General features: G+C 33.8%; 1 protein-coding gene across 1 annotated transcript in view; it reads left to right on the forward strand.

Moving 5' to 3' along the window:
• The first annotated feature begins 214 nt into the window (after positions 1-214).
• LOC105309519 (WD repeat-containing protein 70) overlaps positions 215-21,325 on the forward strand; it is a 145,372-nt gene continuing 124,261 nt past the window's right edge. Inside the window, exons 1-5 of the mRNA XM_011385715.2 lie at positions 215-360; positions 457-522; positions 2,225-2,308; positions 8,623-8,743; positions 15,897-16,086. Of these exons, the coding sequence (XP_011384017.2) occupies positions 336-360; positions 457-522; positions 2,225-2,308; positions 8,623-8,743; positions 15,897-16,086 (486 nt within the window). The 5' untranslated portion in view covers positions 215-335. The remainder of the gene's footprint in view (positions 361-456; positions 523-2,224; positions 2,309-8,622; positions 8,744-15,896; positions 16,087-21,325) is intronic.

Genomic DNA, 21,325 nt, shown 5'->3' on the forward strand with positions numbered 1-21,325 from the left:
CAAGGGAGTTTGTTGGCTTTTCTTTAGAATTTTGTGAGGGTTAAGTGTCACCTTGGGAGTAAACGCGTCTTAAAATGTAAAAGGTGTTACAGAAATTCCGAATAATGTTCCTATCCAGTGGGTAGAATTGGAAGGCGTCTCTGCAGCGCTTATGCCCCGCCAGTCCGCTAGGGCGGCGATGCTCAGAAGGCCGCCGTCCCTCTGTGGAGAGCGCCGCTCTTGGCGTTTGCAGCGACGCTGACTCTCGGAGGCGATACTTCCGGCCGGGTTTGCCGTGAGTGTTTTGCAGCTGTTTGGGCTGCTGCTGATTTTTGTTCTACTGCAGGCGGCCAGCAATGGACCGCCCGGGGCCCAGCGAAGGTGGGTTCAGTCAGGCGAGCCTGGATAGGGTGAACCGGGCTAGGGGATCCGGGGGCGCCGCACTAACGATACCCCTTTCTTTCCCTCTTGTCTCAGTGGCAGGCTCAGACGCATCGGGACCGGACCCGCAGCTGGCGGTCACCATGGGATTCACGGGGTTTGGTGAGTGACTTCTCTAGGCACAACCCCGTCTCCTTTTACAGGGCTTTTAAGAGCCGTAGCTTGGGAGGGGAGACTGAGCTGTCACTTCTATTCCGCATCTTCCAGCTGTGCCAAGTCTTAATCACTTTAGCTCTGATGTTGCAGTTTTGGACACACTCTTTCTCATCCGTTTTCTTAATCCTGCCTATCTTTTGGGACTATCTCAGGTGACACGTAAGGGAAGCCTTGTGAGAAAGAAAGATTGCTTTGTGACCCACACGGTGGAGGATGTTGCTTTAAGGAGTTGTTTCTTTGCGTCGTGAGACAGAGCTGTGCTCTGTAATGGTGTGGCCTTCTTGTAACAAATGAACCACATTTTTACTATCTTTAGGTGATCATGTCTATAAAAGTACCATATACTTCTGTAGGAATATACAGTAGTACTTATTTTTGTTTTAGTTCTTTAAAATAGCTTTCTCCCTGATTTCAAAAGTAACCCGCATAATAGCAAGAAATACAGGAAACAATAAATGAGAAGAAAGTAAAATCGTTCATAATCTCAAGATCTAGAAATCAAGACTTAAAAGTTAGTTTTCCAGTCTTTTGTGTATTTATTAAGAAAATTAAGATTATGTGCAATTTTACATAATTCTTAATATTTTGAGGATTTTCCTATATTATAAAATGCTGTTCCAAAACATGATTTTTAATGACTGAGTAGTTCATTTAATAGAAGTTCCATAATTTGTAATATTTTTAACTTTCCCCTACAGTTTCTAATTCTAACTTTTATCAATAATGCTAAAATAAACATGTTTATAAATAACTCTCCTTTTGTAAAAGGAATTTTATGTGTATTTCCATAAGGTAGATTTCTAGAGGGACTACTTTAAAAATATACAAATATTAAAAAGTAACCAAAAAATTGCGTGTGTATCTTTTAAAACTTCTTGATACTGTCGTCATAATGCCCTTCAGAAAGGTTGTTTCAGTTTATACCAAAGTCAGTGTGATTTTAAGAATGCCATTTTTACCATATTTTTACCAACACAGAGTAGTTCTATAAACAATGAAAACAAATACAACATTGCTTCCAAGCTCATTCAGGTTCCCTATGGTATAGGGGCTGAGGACCCTGTTTCCTTACTGGCTGTAAGGTGGGAGTCTCTTAGCTTTTTAAACTACCTACATTACTTGTCAGCTTGCTCCTTTCATCTTTAAATAAACTACATTACCTTCAGTTCTTCTCACTCTTCAAATCTCTCTGACTTCTGCCATATTTGTTCTATGTCTTTGCTTGTAAGGCTTCTGTGATTAGATTGGGCCAACCAGGATAATCTTTCTAGTTAAAAGTCCATAACCTTAGTTACACCTGCAAAGCCTCGTTTGCCGTGTAATGTTACATATTCACAGGCTCCAGAGATTAAGGTATTGACATGCTCTATTTTGCTTACCACATCAGTGTTGTAGTTTTAAGGGTAGTGTCTAGATGAATTATAGGGCATGGGAAAGTTGGCTGGTTAATGGTACTTAGTGATGAGATCGTCATTAAAAATTCTCTGGGAAGTAAACTCTTATTTCTTGATATTTTATGGTTATCTTATAGCCATGGTATAAATTAGATGAAGTGGTTATTGATCATTAAGTAAATATTTATTGAGTACCTAAAGTTTGGCCAGCTTAGTGCAAGAAGATCACAGCCTACTACTTATTCCTATTTTAGGGAAAAAAGCTCGCACCTTTGATTTGGAAGCCATGTTTGAACAAACTCGAAGAACAGCTGTGGAAAGAAGTCGGAAAACACTGGGTATGAAGTTCAATTATCTGCTGTTTTATTGGTTTAAATACTATATATACCTTGCACAAGTATGTTGACAGTTAATATAAATTTGAAAAAAATTTCAAAATTGTTAACAATATGTACTGGTTCCTTTGGAAGCAGAGGTTCTTCTTTTTTTTTTTTAAATCATGGTAAATGTTGCATCTAAGTAGGGTTAGAAGGTCTGCTAAAATCTTTTAGGAGTATGTACTATCAAACAAGGATGCTAAATTAATTTATAAGAATCAGAATAGCAGTTTCTTTATTACCTCTCCTTCCACCTCTATCTGATTCTCATTTCATTTTTTTTTTCCTGCTTACAGCGGAACCAGTATTTGGAAGGCTGGGCGAGAGGTGGCTCTCAGAGCTCTGTACTCCACTGACTGTTGACCCAGGCAGTATAGAAAATTGAGACATACAATGAAAGTGGCTGCTGCTGTTGAATCCCTGCATTAAAGAATTGTATCAGACATTTAATGAAGGCCTTAATTTCCACACTGTCTGGTTTGACACCAGGCTGTTGACAATTCTAAGTACCACTACAGGGTCTTCAGAGGAGACTGACTCCTCTACTCCTCTTTGGATCTGCTTCAGATCATTCATACACTAGAGAAGGGAAAGTATAATCTGATAGAGCAGAGGAGCTAGAAATCAGAGATGGGACTCTTGGAAAAGTTTAAGGAAATGTTCTGGTACTTATTGTTGGTTTTAAAGTGATATATAGCAGTAATATCTAATATTTGGAAATGAATTTCACATAAACTAATTTCAGTCTCTAGAAAAATGTTATTTTTTTGTGAAAAGATAGCTCTCTACATATACTATTTATTATGAGAAATTTCAAACACATACAAAAGGACAGTAATGAACTCTTACATACCTATCACACAGATTTAACTACTGTAACAATTCATGGCTAGTGTTATTTCCATTCACTTTCCCTCTCATTATTATTTTGACAAATTTAAGATACATTGTTTCAACCCATAGTTTAAGAGGAAAGTATTCTTTAACAAAAAATTTCAATTATAGTTGATGTACAATATTATATTAGTTTCAGGTGTACAACATAGTGATTAGACATTTAAATAGCTTATGAAGTGATCTCCTTGATAAGTCTAGTAGAGAGGAGGATTTTTTAAAAAACTTAACCAAAATATGACCACATCTAAAAATATTAAATAATTTAATATTGTCATACAAAACAAGAACATGCTATCTGAGGCATATTTACAACTGTTTTAAATACTTAATTTTTAAACATTTTAGTGAATATAATAGGATACTATTATAGTTTTCTTGTGTTTACCTTTTATCGTGGTACAAAATACTTTGAACAGGGATTGTCTTTTTCACCTAAGTAAGTTTTATAGTCCCCAGTACCATAACCTTACAATTTAGGTTCTCAATATGTATTTGAGAAGATTAAATTGAATATAGAATTGTAATACCGCCTTAAAAAAAAAATCCTGCTTCTTGGAGAATGTTTTATTTATTTATTTATTTTTTCAGATTTCTTTTTTTAAAATTTATTTTTTAAATTAAAGAAATGATTTAATTCCCCCACCCCCATCCTACCTCCCCTCTCCCTGCTCCCGTCTAGTCGATTGTCCATGTCTATGAGTCTCTGGGAGAATGGCATGATTTGTTATAAAGAGCTTGGGATTTAGAATTGGAGGAGCTAGGTTTGAGAGTCAGCCCCACATTCTGCTCTATGAGTAACATCGGATGGATTTTCAAGTTCTAGATCCTTAATTTCCCCATCTGTTAGGTGGAAATGATAATAAGACATCTTTTAGAAAGTTTTTGAAGGGATTAAGATGCCAGCATCTTAAACAGTAAAGTACTTTATAAATGTCACTTTGAATTTCTGTCATTTTCTTAATAAAACATGTATGCATTTAGTACCTAAGAAGAATTTCAGAGAAGTTACTAGATTTACAAAATTTTGAAAAATTATCTTGACCTTGTTCTGTGATGTTTGTAGATAAATGTGTTGAACTTTCTTGACTTAGTGTTACATCCTTGGTCTTGGACTGCTGTTTCTACCCCTGATCTCCATGTATGAATCCAAAGTTTGACTCACTTTCTTAAAAGTTCAAACACTCTGATATGTGCATTATTTATCCCATAATTGGTTTTGGTGTCTGTCCCTAGACATTGACATCAGAGTTGAGGAAAATAACAACTTTGGTTCCTTTTAATAGTTTAATTGTCTGTGTATGGATGTGAATTGTTTTGGTTTTCAAATGTTCTAGTAAAAAGGGTGAATTACTATAAAATTTCAATAAAATATGCATTATGTAAAATGTCAGGAAATAATAATGGTACAAAATTTTTTTTAATGTTTTTTTATGTTCCTGAAAGCTATAGGTGTATCTAGGGCATATGAAAGACCCTTTTTTAGAATTATTATACTGTGACTAGATAAATGGGGCAAAAAAATTTCTTTATTGAACTTATTTTGGGTCTGGCCATACTTTGGATGGATTATGAACCTTCTCTGTTATATGACGAGAAAAAACTTCCTTGAAAAAATGATTAAGATAGAATTGAATATGATTTCAATGGATAATTTAATGATCCTGAAATGAAAAATTGTCCCAGAGATTTTAGAAATTAGAAAAACTTAAACATTTTTTTTAAACCTAAACAGCCTTACTACATCATCCTCAAAGGTCTTGTTCATTTTTACCTTTTCTAGGTATTATTTTAAAACCCCTCTGGGCATAATAATTGTTCCCTGCCTTTGTTTCCATAACTCTTTAAAAATGTTGTAGATTTATTTTAATATTGTTTATGTCTTGAGAATAAGAACTTTGTTCTTCATTTTCATTCTTGCAGTGGATAACAGAGCTTGGTATGTAGTAGTTACAGTTCTAAATATTCAATGGAGAAATGTAACTAATGTAATTAAAATGTTATCTTTTTACTTGCTAGTACTTTGGCATTAAACATTTAAAATTAAATGTAAATTTTCATGAAATTGGTAGGCTAATGAATTGTTAAAATAGAATAACACATTTAGGTAAATGTTTAATATCTAACATGTTTAATTTTAGGTACAAAGAATAAAATGATTAGAAAACATTCTAGCTTATATTTGTAGTAATTTTATTTCCTTTGTATTTTGTTTGTCTTACTCTCATTTCTTTAAGTGATTGGTATAACGATTGGCTCTAAGATTTCAGGTGCCAAATTACATTCATGTGAATCTACAATTTGTGTGAATCAGCCCAGATGGAACATGGTAATTTTGAATAGTTTGTTGTTAACCTAGACAAAAGTTGCATACATATGGGGTGCTTTTGCAGAAATGGCTATCCAAAAGTTGTAACTATATGAAAGTAGAGAGATAACACTAAAATGAGGTATTTGGAAGAATAAAATGAGGTGTTGAGTAGGTTAATTCACTTTCGTAAAGGGAAGACATTTTTATAGTGTTTGCAGTGTGCTTGGTTCCACATTCAGTAAAAATGCACGAAACAATCCCCTCTGTCAGGGAGTTACAGTCTATTGAATTCTGTTTCATTTTTGTCCTCAGCAAACACTGAGGAAAAGGACTTTTTTTTCTCTGAAATGTCTCCACCCCTTGCTTTAATGAAACTGCAGGTGGCAATAGGAGCTGTTGGAACAGAAAATTCTTGCTAGTTTAAAAAAAAAGTTAAAATTTTAAATTAATAAGTTAAATGCTTCACTAGGCTGGGACAAATAGTTTGGAGTATTTATCCACTGCTGAGGAACCCTAGTTAGAAGGGTGGGTCACAGTTTCCAGATAATTTGGTGATAATCAGATACGGATAAAGGACTGTACTTTATAGCCCTTTAGAGAGATGCAGGGTCATCTCTGTTACATAAGGTAGGTGGTGCTTGTTGGTTAATTTGGTCTCTGGAAAGCCTGATCACATCAAAGAAAGATCTAGTCGTGGAGCCTCAGTTCATTGCTCTGGAACTTAGTAACAGTTCTTTATGTCTTAGATTCCTCAGCTGTAAAGTGAAGATAATATAGTACCTACTTCAACTGTATGGTATAATTGAAATTTACTAAGACAGTAGAACTTAAATATGCTCACCAAAAAAGAAAAAGGGTCAATATGTGGGGTGATGGATGTACTCATTGACTCCATGGAGAGAATCCTTCATAGTGTCTGTGTGTTAAGTCATCATGTTGTACACTTGAAATATCTTAAAATTTTGTCATCAGTAAAGCTGAAAAAAAAAAAATAATACCTACTTCAGCGGTTGTTATGAAGATTAAAGATTATATGAAGTGCTTAAAACAATAACTGGTACATAGTAAGCTCCATGTAAGTACTAGGTGCTATTATTTTTGTTCAATCGAGGCTGATATTAAAGATGCCTTTGGTTACTTGCAAAGAAGTCATAGAAGACCTAATTAAAAATGGCTCAAAAAATGGCTCTAAAAGGAAAAATTTAGTATCACACATGATAGGAACTCTGGAATGGAGCTCTTCAATCTTCTGAGTCCTGACATGAAGGACATGAAGTTTCCCCCCCGTTTTCTACTTTGCCAGCTTTTGGGTGTTGGCTTGTCTTAAGCTGACTGTCCTCATGACCCCAAATTGTTAGCAAAATTTTGTTATATGCTCATGACCACATCTGCAGGCTGAAAGACTGTTTTGTATATCCCTTTTTAGGAGTAAGAAAACCTTCCTCAAATGTACCTCTAGCTGACTTCCCCTCACATCTCATTGGGTAGTGTTACTGTGGCACATGAGTTCCAGAAACAGCCATTGGCAAGAGTGATGTGGTTGACTTGAAATCAAGATTCACCCCTTCTGGGCAGGGAGGGGCCTAGCCTCTCCTGAAGCACAGTGCTGCCTCTTTCTTACCGAGAGAAAACTGTGGTTTTCTTAGCAAGAAAAAAAGGGAGAAATGGTGGTTGTGTAGGTGGCTTGGTATCATTTTCTGATTAGGGTCAGAACTGCCCCTAAGACTTGAGCCTAGAGTCCAGGTGTCCAAGCGTGGTGTCCCATTCCCCGCCCCAACTGCCCCTGCCCTGGAGAGTATGGAAAGATTGGAGAAGCAGGATGAGGGTAGGAGCCAAGCAGACCCACTCTTAAATTTGGACATTGTATTTGTTTAAAAAAATTTTTCCAACTTCTAGCTACCAGAATGTAGAATTATTGACTCCTAAACTACGTTAGCCTAGTGGAGACTACAAAAAACAAAAAACAACAACAGAAAAAAACCATGAGCTGGAGCTATAGCATTTGCCTTCTTCCTGGAGAGTTTTATTTTCCATGTTTGAAATAAAAGACTAGTTACTTGTTGACATTTGCTGGTTATCTTCTTGTTTTACATCCTTCCTATCCTAGCAACAAAAGACCCTAAAGAATACAACGTTCCAATTAATAAGTGCCCTTCGATATTGCTTAACTTTGGGTATATGTTTCATTATTAAGGAAAAAATGTTAAAGATTGTTTCAGGTTATTGATGGTGGCAATTGAGAACCAGGCTATTCATATAATTCATTTCCTTCCTGTGTGTCCCAAAATTGTAGAGTGGGATTATCAGAGGAAAAAGACTGAATCTCTTTGGGTAATTTTTTCTTTGGTCTTTCCAATGTAAACAACTCTAGAAACCTAATGTAATCGAAATTTTCTCATGATTTTGGTAGGAAGTCTGATCAAAAAATCCAGTATGGAAAATACAGAAATGCTGAATTTGTGGTTTAAAACATTCAAAATTAAAAGTGAAATTACATAAGATCTTTCTTTGAATACTTTCTCTTTTATCACCTTCTACATCTTTTTACAGTCTTGGAACAGTCCTGGTTCATATTCTATTCACATGCTTTATTAAGCAAATTTTGTTTAGCATATCTTAATATTTTCCCAGATTTGTGTATTTTCTTTCCATCACTATTGGCTATATTGTATTTTAATGTACGGTAGTCAGTTATTTTCCCAGTGTTAGGCATTTAGGTTGACAATTTTTTTGCTGTTACTGGTAATACTGTAAATTAGCGGTCCTCAATCTTTTCGGCACCGGGGAATGCTCAAATGAGAATCTAATGCCTAATGATCTGAGGTGGAGCTGAGGCTGTGATGCTAGCACTGGGGAGTGGCTGCAAATACAGACAAAGCTTCACTTGCTGTCTGCCTCTCATCTGCTTTGCGTCCCGATACCTAAAAAGCCACAGACTGGTACTGGTCCATGGCCTGGGGGTTGGGGACCCCTGCTATACATTACATCTTTGTGACTATGTTAATTTTCAGCCTTTTTAATACTGGCAAATTTTGAAATCTAATTATTGGAAAATTTTAAATCTTTTCAGAAGCAAGAGAAAAAGAGGAAGAAATAAACAGAGAGAAAGAATTAAGGAGGCAAAATGAAGATACTGAACCAACATCTTCAGGCTCACATGCGGTCAGAGATTGCTCTAAATCATCTTCCAGGTGCTTGACTTTCTCAAAAAGATTCTCTTAAGCACATTTTCTAGATGTTCATAACACAAATTAGGCAAAGGCTTTGATATTAAAAGCTTGTATAATTTCTCCTATTTTAGACAAGTATATCCCTAGAACCATGAAAAAGTCCTGTGTCTCATTGTGAATCAGTTGAGGTTTTCTAAAATGTTCCAGCTGTAGTATTGAAATCTATGCCTTTTGACTGCAGAGCATAACTATATAAAGTTGGAAAGATGTGACAAGTTTGTAATTTTTGACACGTTTATTTTGTCATTTCTGTCTTTTATTCCTTTTTCCAAAATTCTGCATTCATGATAACCTTGTTTGGTGGGATCCTTTATAGAAATAGATAAGGAGAAAAAATGTAAATACAGGAACATTATAAAGTTTACTGGGTTATAAGAGAAAGCAGCCATTAAAATTACTTTAAAATGAAATTACTAGGAACTTTGAAAGACATGATAGGTATATAGATATAAAATCTGGATAGAATAAGATAAATCTAATTGTTGTTTAGGTATATTTTAAATTGTCAAATTAGTTCCATAAATTATTCATGGCAAAATCTACCGTTGGTTTGACATTTCATTTGTTCACAGTAGAAAAACATAAAATACCAGAATACATAAAATATCATTTATACTATGTAATTTCATTTTTTGCACATCTGTTTCCTGGTGCAGATCTTTAGTATCTCAGTCTAGGCTCTTGTGCAGAATCTCATTCCATAATCATCTTGGACTTTTCTGTAGTATCTTTGTAGGGAAGGGAGAATATCCACATGGTACTACAAGTCTGGTTCTCCCTTTTTATAACAATGGAACCCTAACATCTGTTTAGTCTGTAAAACATATGGGTACCTTTGTATAGATTAGTAAAGAGCGGGGTCAACAAACTTTTTCTATAAAGGACAGATAGTAAATATTTTAGGCATTGGGGTGTATACTACTCAACTCTGCCATAGACAATACGTAAACAAATGGGCTTGGCGGTCCAGTCAATGTTTAAGAAACAAGCATGAGGCCAAAGTTTGCCCCCACCCCCCTGCTCATTCCTTTATATACTAGTCAAAAAATTAAGTTGCATTGTCTGTGGTTTCATATCAGTTGTCATTGTCACAGTGTCTCTGGGTTTCAATATGATAAAGAAAAAAAAATTCCTCCTTTTCCCAAGAGGAACATTTAGCATTTACCTTTAGTTTCTCTGGGGATGATTTAAGATGTCAAAAACTACTGTTGTATATTTGGAAATTCATCTTATTGCTGAGGTTTTTACAGACATAATGATTCTATTAATTGAAAATTGTAAAAATTTCAGTAGTTCCATTGTGTCTGTATTTTGCTGCAATATTAACTTTAAAACTCCAAGATAAAGAACATGCACTATTGTTTCTGGGAATACATTTTATTGATATGACAAAATCCAAGAATTACTTATGTCATTAGTGATTAAAATTACATAATAATTTTAAAATATAGATAGAAATAATCAAGACAAATATAATAATACAACCTTATTACTGCATTTCACTGATCAAAAAACTTGCCACAGTTTCAGAAGGCCTCACGGGAATAATCTATTGCAGATAATTTGTCAAAAGTTTAACTGAGAATGTATTAATATCAGATATATTTCATGTAGATTTCCTATATCTCTTATAGGATTCTTTAAACTGTTTCTGTTCATTGATTTATGTTACTGTGAAAGAACTTAACTGTGGCTAAATTTAAACTTTGAGTCTGTTTAAATAGCCATTTTAAGAACACCTTTATTTACTACGAGATACAATCTAAGGTATTTTCTACTGTATTAGAACGTATATAATAAGTTATTTTTTAAATTTAGGGCCAGAATGAAAAAAATCCCTCTCTTTTTTCATTATTAGATACACAGAACTCTATTTCCCTATTTGTGCTTTTTCTTATTAGATACACAGAACTCTATTTCCCTTTTTCTTATTAGATACACAGAACTTTTTCTTTTTCTTATTAGATACACAGAACTCTATTTCCCTTTTTGCCATGATTCCTGAAAAGCTTAGAGCTCAGTTTAGGGTTCTTTTGTGATTGTCTTATCCCAGAATCCAGTTTAGGGAACAATAATTTTGAGCTGGGAACAAGGATCATGTTCTGGGAATTGTAGGAACCATCTGGCTACAACTGAGTAGTTATCTCAAATTACAATTTTTACTTCTATTGAAAATATTAGTAAATTAATGCCCTTAACTATTTTCATATTCAGGAAACATATGAAAATGTGCAGAAATCAAGTAACTTTTACAAGGCCATCGAAGTCAATGGTTGAATTGGTAATGGACTCAAAACATTTGCTGACTTTTTGCTTGTCTATGAATTGCGATTAAGAAAAAATTATGAAGTTTGCCTATGGCCTGGCATTATTCTATATTCTAAGAAATAAAAACAGTTATTAAAACAGGTTTCTGATTTATAAGGACATAACACGCTAGGACTTCTATATAGCTGTGATTAGATGACTTCTTTCACTCTCATTTAGGTGTTTAATTTTACATTAGATAATGAAACTGGGTAGTTATCTGTTGGAAAGGAAAAAAATGGGATAAAGATAGTGATTTTGTTCTAAGATGATTATCTTTTCTCTTTTCAAGATTTTTCAATCTTAACTAGAGATCAAGTAAGTAAACACTATTAGAATTTAGTTTTCCCAGAGATATAAAGCAAATGGCAACTTCTTTTGTTGGTCACCACTAGTACTGTGCGTTGGCACAATGTGTGGCATTATTTATAGCTCCTAAAAAAGACCTTTTTATCTTGGGGCAAAACACATAATTAAAGGGAATTCTTGTAATTTTGTAAACAAATACAAAATTTGAGATAAAAAAATAAAATAATAGGTTAGTTAAGGACTTTTAAAGGCCCTTATGCCCGTGGCTATCAAAATGCTTAAGGCAGCTTAAAAAGAATTATCTTTCATATATTAGAAAAAAATAACACTAAAATATATAGGCAGAGGAGAAAAATGTTAAGTTAAATGGCCTTTTTCTTTATTGAGGCATCTTAAAGTTTTATAGTTTTTGCATAATTTTAAATACCTTAAGGTTATGAAATTTTTGTTTTTGAAATGTCTTTTTGAAAAATCTGATTATTTCTTTCTCCACTTATTTAAATATTGACATCATTTCTTATGTATATTGATAAACTTGTTAGATTTGATTTTTTTTATTCTCTAGCTTTTAAAATAGTTATATCACATTTCGTTGTACACCCATTTTTCTGTGCTTAATTATAGCGTTTTAATGTGTTCAAGATATATTTTTTGGGTAATCATTTTCCCTCACATGAGATTATTTTGCTGTTCTTTTTTTTCTAGATTTAATAAAAATTACTTTAAACTTTAAATGAGAAATTATTATGAAGTATTTAAGACTTTCAGAAAAATGATAAAGGACAATACCTACCAGACAACTTAAGTAACTTTTACTATCCTGGTGAACACTTCTGAGAACTGTCTTTAATTGCATCCTTCTCCCTTCTTACCAGAAATAACCAATTCTCTAAATTTTAATTTTTACATTTATCTTTTTATAATTTCGTTCTGTACCCCTGTATCCCTAAGACAGATATATTATTTCGCATACTTTAAAACGTTTCCCCCCATAGGTCTAGTACAGTACTTACCATATTATATTATAAACTGTCATGTACTGTTTCTGTTATGTGCTTTTTATAGACACTGTAAGGTCAAGGACATTTTTCTCCTTAATTAAACAAAAAAGTTTTGTCACGAAGTGTGTCATACATGTAAAACTTTAGATATCCTGCATTTAAAGTAAAGAGAACAGTGAAACAAACACCTAGCATGGGAGACAGCATAGAGTTTTACCAATGCCTTCGAATCCTTTAGGATATATACCTTTTAGTGGACTTGCTAGGTCTTTGAGTAAGTACGCATTTATCTTTACTTGCTTTGGCAGAACTATTTTCTAGAGCTCATACCAATTTACATTACTACCAGCAGAATGTAAGAGTTCTTGTTGCTCCACATTCTTGCCAACACTTGTTATGGTTAGATGTTTTTATTTTTGCCAGTCTGATTGTTGTGAAGTGTTATTCTTACAGTGTTCATTAGCATTTTGCTGGTTACCAGTGTGATTGTGCATCATTTCAAAAGTTTGTTGGTAATATATTTTCTCTTCTGAAGATACAATAAGAACTGTATCTTCTGAAAGATTTTCTGTTGGGTTGCTTCTGTTTTCCCCTGAATTGATAGTTTATTATTATTTTTATTTTTTTCGTGTTTTTTTTTAAACTAATATAAGTTTCAAATTTTAATATATTCTAAATAATCTTTTGTGGCATGTGCTTTTGTATTTTGCTTAAAAAAATAAGTCCCTACTTAAGGTCATAAAGATAACTTCCTATATTTTATTCTAAAGTTTCAAAGTTCTGTTTTTCATATTTAGGTCTTTAATCAATGTAAAATTGAATTTTGTGGATAATCCTAAGTTTTATTTTGTCCTCCATATGGATCATCAATTTTGCCAGCTCCTTTATTTTTAATGTTTAAAAAGTTTTATTTTTTTAGAGCAGTTTTAGAATCCCAGCAAAATTTAGCAGAAAGTACAGGGATTTTCCATATGTCCCCTGCCCCCATACATTCGTAGCCTACTCCATTATGAGCATCCCCATCAGAGTGTTAAATTTGTTAAAGTTGACGAATCTCCACTAACACATCATTGTCATTCAGAATCCATAGTTTTCATTCTTTGATGTACATTCCGTGGGTTTGGACAAATATCTAATGACATGTATCTACCATTATAGTATCAGTCAGGGTAGTTTCACTGCTGTAACCATCCTCTGAGCTCTACCTATTCACTGATCCCTCCCTGCAACCACTAGCAACCACTGATCTTTTAAGTTTTTATCTAAGTAATGTATACACACTACAAAGTCAGACATAAATCCTTATTTCACCCTGTTCATGATTCTTGCTTCCCAGAGAAAAGCAATTTTTTTAAGTTTTTTCTTCTATTTACCTTTATATTTCTAAATTGTTTCTTGTTATTACTGTCTTGATTTTATTATTATGGCAAAATTTTTATAACAAAATTTACCATTTTAAACATTTTAAAGTATATAATTCAGTGGCATTAATAACATTTATAATGTTGTGCAACCATTATTACTATCTCCAAAAATTTTCATAACTCCAAACAGAAACTTGAACCATTAAGCAATAACTCTCCATTTTCTTCTCCTCTTAACTCCTGGTGACGTCTAATCTACTTTCTGTCTTCATGAATTTGCCTGTTCTAGATAGTTCATTTAAGTGGAGTCAGATAATGTTTGTCCTTTTGTATTGGTTTCTATTCGCATGTTTTCAAGGTTCATATTGTATCAGAACTTTGTTCTTTTACATAATGGAATAGTATTCCATTGTATTTATATGCCACAATTTGTTTATCCATTCATCTGTTGATGGACACTTGAGTTGCTTCCACTTTTTGAGTATTATGAATGTAATAAATGTAATGAATGTCATTACATTCATTGGCATACAAGTGTATGTTTGAGTCTTTGCTTTTAATTCTTTTGGGTGTATATACCTTGGAGTGGAATTTTTAGGTGATATAGTAATTCTGTGTTTAACTCTAACTCTTTGAAGAACTGCCAAACTTTTCCACAGTGGCTGCACCATTTTACATTCCTGCTGGCAATGTATGAAGGTTCCAATTTCCTCACATTCTTGCCGTCACTTATTTTCCATTTTGTTGTGTTTTTAGTATAGCTATCCTAGTAGGTGTGAAGTGTATCTTATTGTGGTTTTTTTCATTTTCTTAATATCTGTTGATGTTGAGCATCTTTTGGTGTGTTTATTGGTGATTTGCATATCTTTGGAGAAATACTTATTCAAGTCCTTTGCCCATTTTTAAATTGGGTTGTTTGTCTTTCTGTCACTGAGTTATTAAACCCTTATCAGATATATGATTTGCAAATATTTTCTCCCATTCTGTAGATTGTCTTCCAATTTTCTTAATAATGTCCTTTGATGTACAAAAGTTTTTAAAGGCCAATTTACCTATTTTTTTCTTTTTGCTCAGTTTTTGGTGTCATAGCTAAAAATCTATTGCCAAATTATAGGTCATGAAGATTTCCTCTGTTTTCTTTACAAAAACAGAAACTCCATGGAGGTTTGCTCACTCCTATTTTTGTATAAGGATAACATGTATGTGAGAATATATTCCTTTCAGTATTGAACCTAGATGAAAATAAAAAATCCCATTTTTTCTTCAGTAGATATGTCAAGCGTCTTTTAGGTGCTAGAGAACAGCAGTGAACAAAATAGAAATTTCAGCTTTCTTGGAGCTTACGTATTAGAAATACTCTATTAGAAGGCAAAGACAACTTGAGCCCTAAAAAATATTCGATTGATTAATGATACAGTTAAGAATGCAATTCTCAACCTTTTGGGATGGGATAGGAAGTGGAGGAATGGTGGGTGGTAGCAGCTTTCAGAAGACTTAGAGTCATTTGATAAAGACATTAATGGGGATGTGTAATAGTTCTCAGTTGTGCAGAGTAGAAAAACAGTTGAGAATCAATATGATACTCCCTATAGTAAGATAATTTTTAAGATCCAAGAATGCTACATTTAACATTTTAGTAACTTGACAAACTTGGATTAGAACAGAAATAATTTATATTTCAGAAAATATATTGAAACATTTGAGAGTAATATTAACTTTCTTACATGACTGGTTTATTTGCTCTTGGGACAATAGTGATTGGATTCAAATATAGTAAATAGTGGCTTTCTTTCTTATGGATGTAGTATTTTATAGTTTTTTTTAACATATTCCAGTTCTGCTGGCTCTTTAAGAGTGAGAATAATCTAATGGGCCTCTAATGTATAATTGTCGTGACCCTTATTTTTGACTTTAATTTTATGTTTAGATAAGATAAGTAGATAAAAGAGATTTTTTACTTTCTTAAGGTAAAATATTTGAGTTACACATTCAATATTTGAAATACAAATTTAAAAACATTCAAACTACTCAGTTGTTTAAAGAAGAGGCAGGATTTTCTGTGAAATCAGTGCTATCTGTAGAGTGTGTTCTTTGTTGCAGCAGTGGCAAAGAATTCTGTGTTTGTATTTTTAGTGACACAAGCAGCAATGGAAGTGAAGAGAGTTCTGATTCTTCTGATGATGAGTTAATTGGCCCTCCCTTACCCCCTAAAATGGTGGAAGAATCAGTTAAACGTATGGAAGAAAATATCAGTCGTTTACCTCCACCTCTTTATGAAGAAGAGGAAGATGATGATGATGATGGCGATTCAGAAGACGATGATGTAAGTATTTCAGTGGTAATTTAAGAATTCTGTGGAGTAGTGTCTTTAGAGTAGTATACAGGTTAGTTCCCTACTAAAATGTTATTCATGAGTGAGAGCAAATTAAAAAGAGAAAATTTAAGCTTAGTATTGACAGCCCTTGTCGAAAGAACTCTGAAGGATGTACTTTAGGAACAAGGAAATAGAGTTCAAAAATAATAAATGGAGAGTAGGAAGCAATGTAAAAGTAAACCATTAGTCTACTTTGTGTATTTGATACCTGGAGTGGACTATTTTTTAATACTACCCCCTCTCTGTGTAACATATTATTTTCAGTGGTAATTATGGAATGAAAAATAATGGTCAGAAAAGAAATTGACAGCTTTTGTAAATCCGTCAGTGACTTTACAAAGTGGGCATTCTTTGCATATTCACGTTCAGTGCCCAGTATACCAGATTTGTCAATCTATGTTTGTTCATTGTTGACCAAAGAAAGCTTTTAATTTTAATTTAAAAATTTTTTTTTCACATGAAAGAACATATATATACATATATCTGTATGTATGTGATGTGTATGTGTAGTATTAGGAAAAACGTCATATCATGATAAATTTGGCAGTTTCATTAAAAATCTTGTTATACAATAAATTTCCAAAACTGTAGTGTTGACCATATCTTTTTTCACTTGATATCAATTCTAGTGGCTTTCTAAAAATATTCATTTTTGAAATATATTCACTAAAATCTGTAGAAATTCACTTTCTAATATATTTTGTAAAATTTTCTGTTTTTTTTTCTGTAAAAATCAGAGGAAATGGCTAAATAATGGCAAAAAATTTGCTTTAGAATGTTTTCAATGAAATCAATTGAAGTGTTCAAATATTGCCCTTTTGGATTCTTCTGGCAACTTAGTCTGCCATCTTTTATTTTTTCTCCTGGCATTCGAAGAATAACAGAATGGAAGACACTCAAATTTTGTTTCTTTGTCTTAAGAATCATTGTTGCTTTTGAATCTGCTGTTTAAATGAAGAAACTGTGTAGTACAACAGCTATTGAAGATATGAAACTATCCTCGAAGTAAGCTTGCATGATTTCAAACCATTAAAAACATGGTAGCTGAGTATATATTTGAATGAATGTGCCAAAGATCGTATAACTGGGAATTCTCCAAATTTATGTAGAATACAATATTAAAATGTAACAAAAAAGATAATTTGAAGCTTACAGATATTATTAAAACTCAGCACTAATCATGGCAAAAAAAAACAACAACCCACAAACCAACCCCAATACAAATTTCTGAACTGACATTTTTAGAATTATCAACAAATGCTGGTAATAAAAATAGACTCGTCTTTCGTTGACTATATTATTGTTTTAAAATTCTCTGTAGAAAAATGCACCCCCTTATTTTCTGCACCACTTCCAATGCAATGCTCCCGGTATGCCATTGGAGAAGTCTAATAGAAGTCAAGAAAGGAGAAAAAAGAAATAGAAGAAAATCTTGGTAGATAGAGATCACAAACTAAGATGGTAGGCATGAGTACAACTATATCACTATTCATAATAGTGGTAAATGGACTCAATTTGCTACTTAAAAGACAAATTCTCTAATTAGTTTGTTCTTGTTCCTTAGATTCTGCTAATCAAAAACAGACTCACAAATATAGAGGACAATCTGGTGATGGCCAGAGGGGAGGGCGGTTGGGGATTAGGAGTTGAGGTGAAGGGTTAAAGTAGTACAAATTAGTCGTTGATAGATGGTCAGGAGGATGGGGAGCACGGCATAGGGAACGCAGTCAGCAGTAATGTAATGGCTAGGTGGAGAGCCAGAGGAGAGAAAGAGCAATTAGGAGGATTGTTTTATAAACCATATAAACATCTAAGCAATGTACTGTATACTTGAAACTAATAATAAAATTAAATTAAAAAAAAGATAAATTCTCAGATGGATTAAAAAAATTCAGGCATATTGATTGTGAGTGATACACCTAAACTATATCGTCATAGAAATGTTGGGAAAAAAAGGAATAGAAGAGAATATAACAGGAAAATGCTAATCAAAATATAATTAATATTATAAAATTAATGTAAGGCAAAATAATCTTTACATCCATAATCTTAATTAGCAAAATGAGTGCCATTACACAGTGGTAAAAAGAACAGTTTATTCTCCAGGAAAATTTGGCAGTCCTTAATCTCTGTGTGTTAAACACAATATACTCAAAGCAAAAATGGGTAGAATTAAAAGGAGAAATGGAGAATCTATAGTCATAATGAGAAATTTAGAAATTGTTAGGACAAGTGATAAGAGTGTAGATTTAAATGATATAAATGCACATGTTTTATCTATTGAACGTATATAGAATCCTCATCCATCATTTAATTTTCAAGCATATGTGGATAATCAGAAACAACAAGAGGGACACATCTAGGTCACAGCATGTTTTCGACATGAGAAAGGTGCTTAATTTGGGTAGTTCACAGAATAGGTAATATTAGGTTGATCTATGAAATGTGTGAATGTTATAGAATATTCGTGTGCTCCTAAAATGTTTATGTTGAAGCTCTAGCTCTCACTGTGGCTATATTTGTAATGAGCATCTTTGGAAGTAATTATGTTTAAATTAGGTCATAACTGTGGGTCCTGATCTATAGGACTAGTCTCTTTCTAAGAAGAGAGACACTAGAGAGCTAGGTCTGCACTTAGCATAGCAAGAAGGTGGTTATCTACAAGCCAAAAAGAAAACCATCAACAGAAACCACATTTGCTGACACCTTGAACAGCCTCCAGATGTTTAAGCCACCCAGTGTGTGGGTATTTTGTTATAGTAGCCTGAGCTGGCTAATTCAGGTTTGCAAAGCAGACAAGAGGCTGGAGAACAGAGAATGGAAGAAAGAAGGGTGTTGCGAGCAGGAAAAAAATTGCTAAAGTGATGATCTAAGTCTATGCAAGTACATGATATGGTGGTGAAATGTCATGTGATTAGTGCCTGGCTGAGTTCTTTCTGACTAGCGGCAAGTGGAAAGATGCGGCTGATAAGATCAAATCCAGAGAATTATACAGAGAAGAAATTCTTTCTGGAGAAGATAGAATTTGAATGAGCCTTGTAGAGGGTTACATTTTTATGGATGTGGTGAGAATAGGTGACATCCTGTCTACAAAGAGTGAATGGTGGGAACAAAGCACAGTGTATAAAACTAGATTCAGGATGATGGGAAAATCAACTTGTCTAGAATGGAAAGTTGATTTAAAAAAGACCAGACCTTTGATGTGGAACTGATATGTGAGTAAACCGAAAGTGCAGTTATGCAGAGAAGAACAAACATGCCTGGGTATAGGATTCAGAAGCCCATTTGGAAGTGTTAGCCTTTCATGACTGTCAGTGTCTGTCAGGAGACCAACAGCTTGCTGTTTTGTGTTTGTTTGTTTGTTTTTTTAATAATATTACATGCATTGATTCTTTTTGGAAATGTTTTTATTATTTTTTTTAATCATATCTTGTTATTGTAAACATTGTAAAAAGAAAATGCTGATCAAATCACATGCAGGTTAAGCAGGGCTGTTGGTGATGTGTGCCAATAACAGCCTCAGTTTTAAAGTGTGCATTATCGATAATGCAGTACTTATTAGCATTGTTCATGGATTACCTCTGAAACTTTAGGAGGGAGACAAAACAGGAGTGGGAGATTCCTTATTTCTTTTCCACTTCTATCTCTATTCTTGCAATCAGCATTTCCAAAGCTAGGGCAGAGATGGTGGGTGAAGCAGATAGCTTGGAAATATGGAACTGTGACTGTGGCTTGGTAATGGCCTTCCTGGATTCTTATAAATTATATTGGCCTTGAATGGAGGCCTTCAGTTGTCTGACTTTGTGGTTTGATAGTAGATAAGTGGCAACCTCAGGCCGTTTTTTAGGTTCTGAAGGAGAACACAGCTTTTCTGCTGTGTTGTATTTGATACTTGGGATATTGGCAGTCTTCTTTATCCAACAATAATAGAGTCAAGGATCATTGGCGAAGGAAATCTACCGTTTACTGTCTTGAATGTGAACGTTGTGAGATCTAGACAGACAAATTACCATGATTCATTTTAGGTAATTTGCATAGCAAATTTGGTCTGTGTTTCAACATTGACTTCAAATGTTTCTGGCCCTTGAAAAAATCTTGGTTTTGTGGTTGGTTGGACTTAGGGTCTAGTAATTCTTTGCTTGTTGATACAGAAACTGAATTTAATTCCTTCAGGAAATCAGTTTGAGGTAACACAGAACAAAAATTACAAGAGATTGTTTTATATATCAGAATGCTAGTTATGTTTTTACGATTTGGGATATATCAGAATTGTCCCATCTACTCAAATATTCTATAGGTGCCCTTGATTTCCTCTCCTTTGTTCTCCCATACTTGAATTCTTCACCATCAAACTTTTCTGTTTTTGTTTCCTTTTGTGCTTTCAGCCTTTTCCTTTCTACTCACTCTTGGCTCTAAGCTTGCAAATATACTAAAATCTTCCTTTTACTCAGTTTTCCCTTCGAGCTATCCAATTTTCTCTTTCTCTTTTTCACCAAATGTCTTGAAAGCAGCATCTACATTTGCCACCTCTGCTTTGTCACCACACATTTTCTCTTTAAATCTTGTCTTCAGTGTCTGTCTTTACCATTTCACTGAAACTCTTCTCACAGAGATTCCTATGGATAAATTCCAAATATACAAATCAGTGGCCATTTCTCAGTTCTCATTCACACCTCTGCAATATTGGACAATGTTGACTTCTCTTTCCTTGAAACTCTTCCTTTGTAACTTCTTTGTGTTATTGATTTGCTGCCTATCTCTTTGTTTATTCAGCAGATATTGAGCACCTCTCATGAGTCAGGTACTTTCCAGGTGTTGGGGTTACAGCAATGAATAAAGCAGACAAGTCACCTGCTCTGATGGTGCTTATATTTCTGCTAGAATCTCTTTTACTACTTCATATTTCCTTGTATTTACCTAACTGTCAGCATTACCTGAGGATCTGCCTTTGCTTACTTTATGATTTCATATTTGGCATGAGTGGAGTCTCTCACATCTTCTCATCCTCATGATTGCCATTCACTTAGCGTAGCCAGAAGTATTTCCCCATCTCATTTGAACTTCAGACAGCTTTCTAACTGCTCATGAAACATGGCCATATTTAAGCTCTGACGGTATTCTAAATTCAACATTTAAGATCAAACTCAGGCTTTTATTTTCTCCCTTAAACTTTTGCTGTAGCCACTGT

Source organism: Pteropus vampyrus, unplaced genomic scaffold, assembly GCF_000151845.1.
Source record: "Pteropus vampyrus isolate Shadow unplaced genomic scaffold, Pvam_2.0 Scaffold757, whole genome shotgun sequence".
Classification (NCBI taxonomy): domain Eukaryota; kingdom Metazoa; phylum Chordata; class Mammalia; order Chiroptera; family Pteropodidae; genus Pteropus; species Pteropus vampyrus.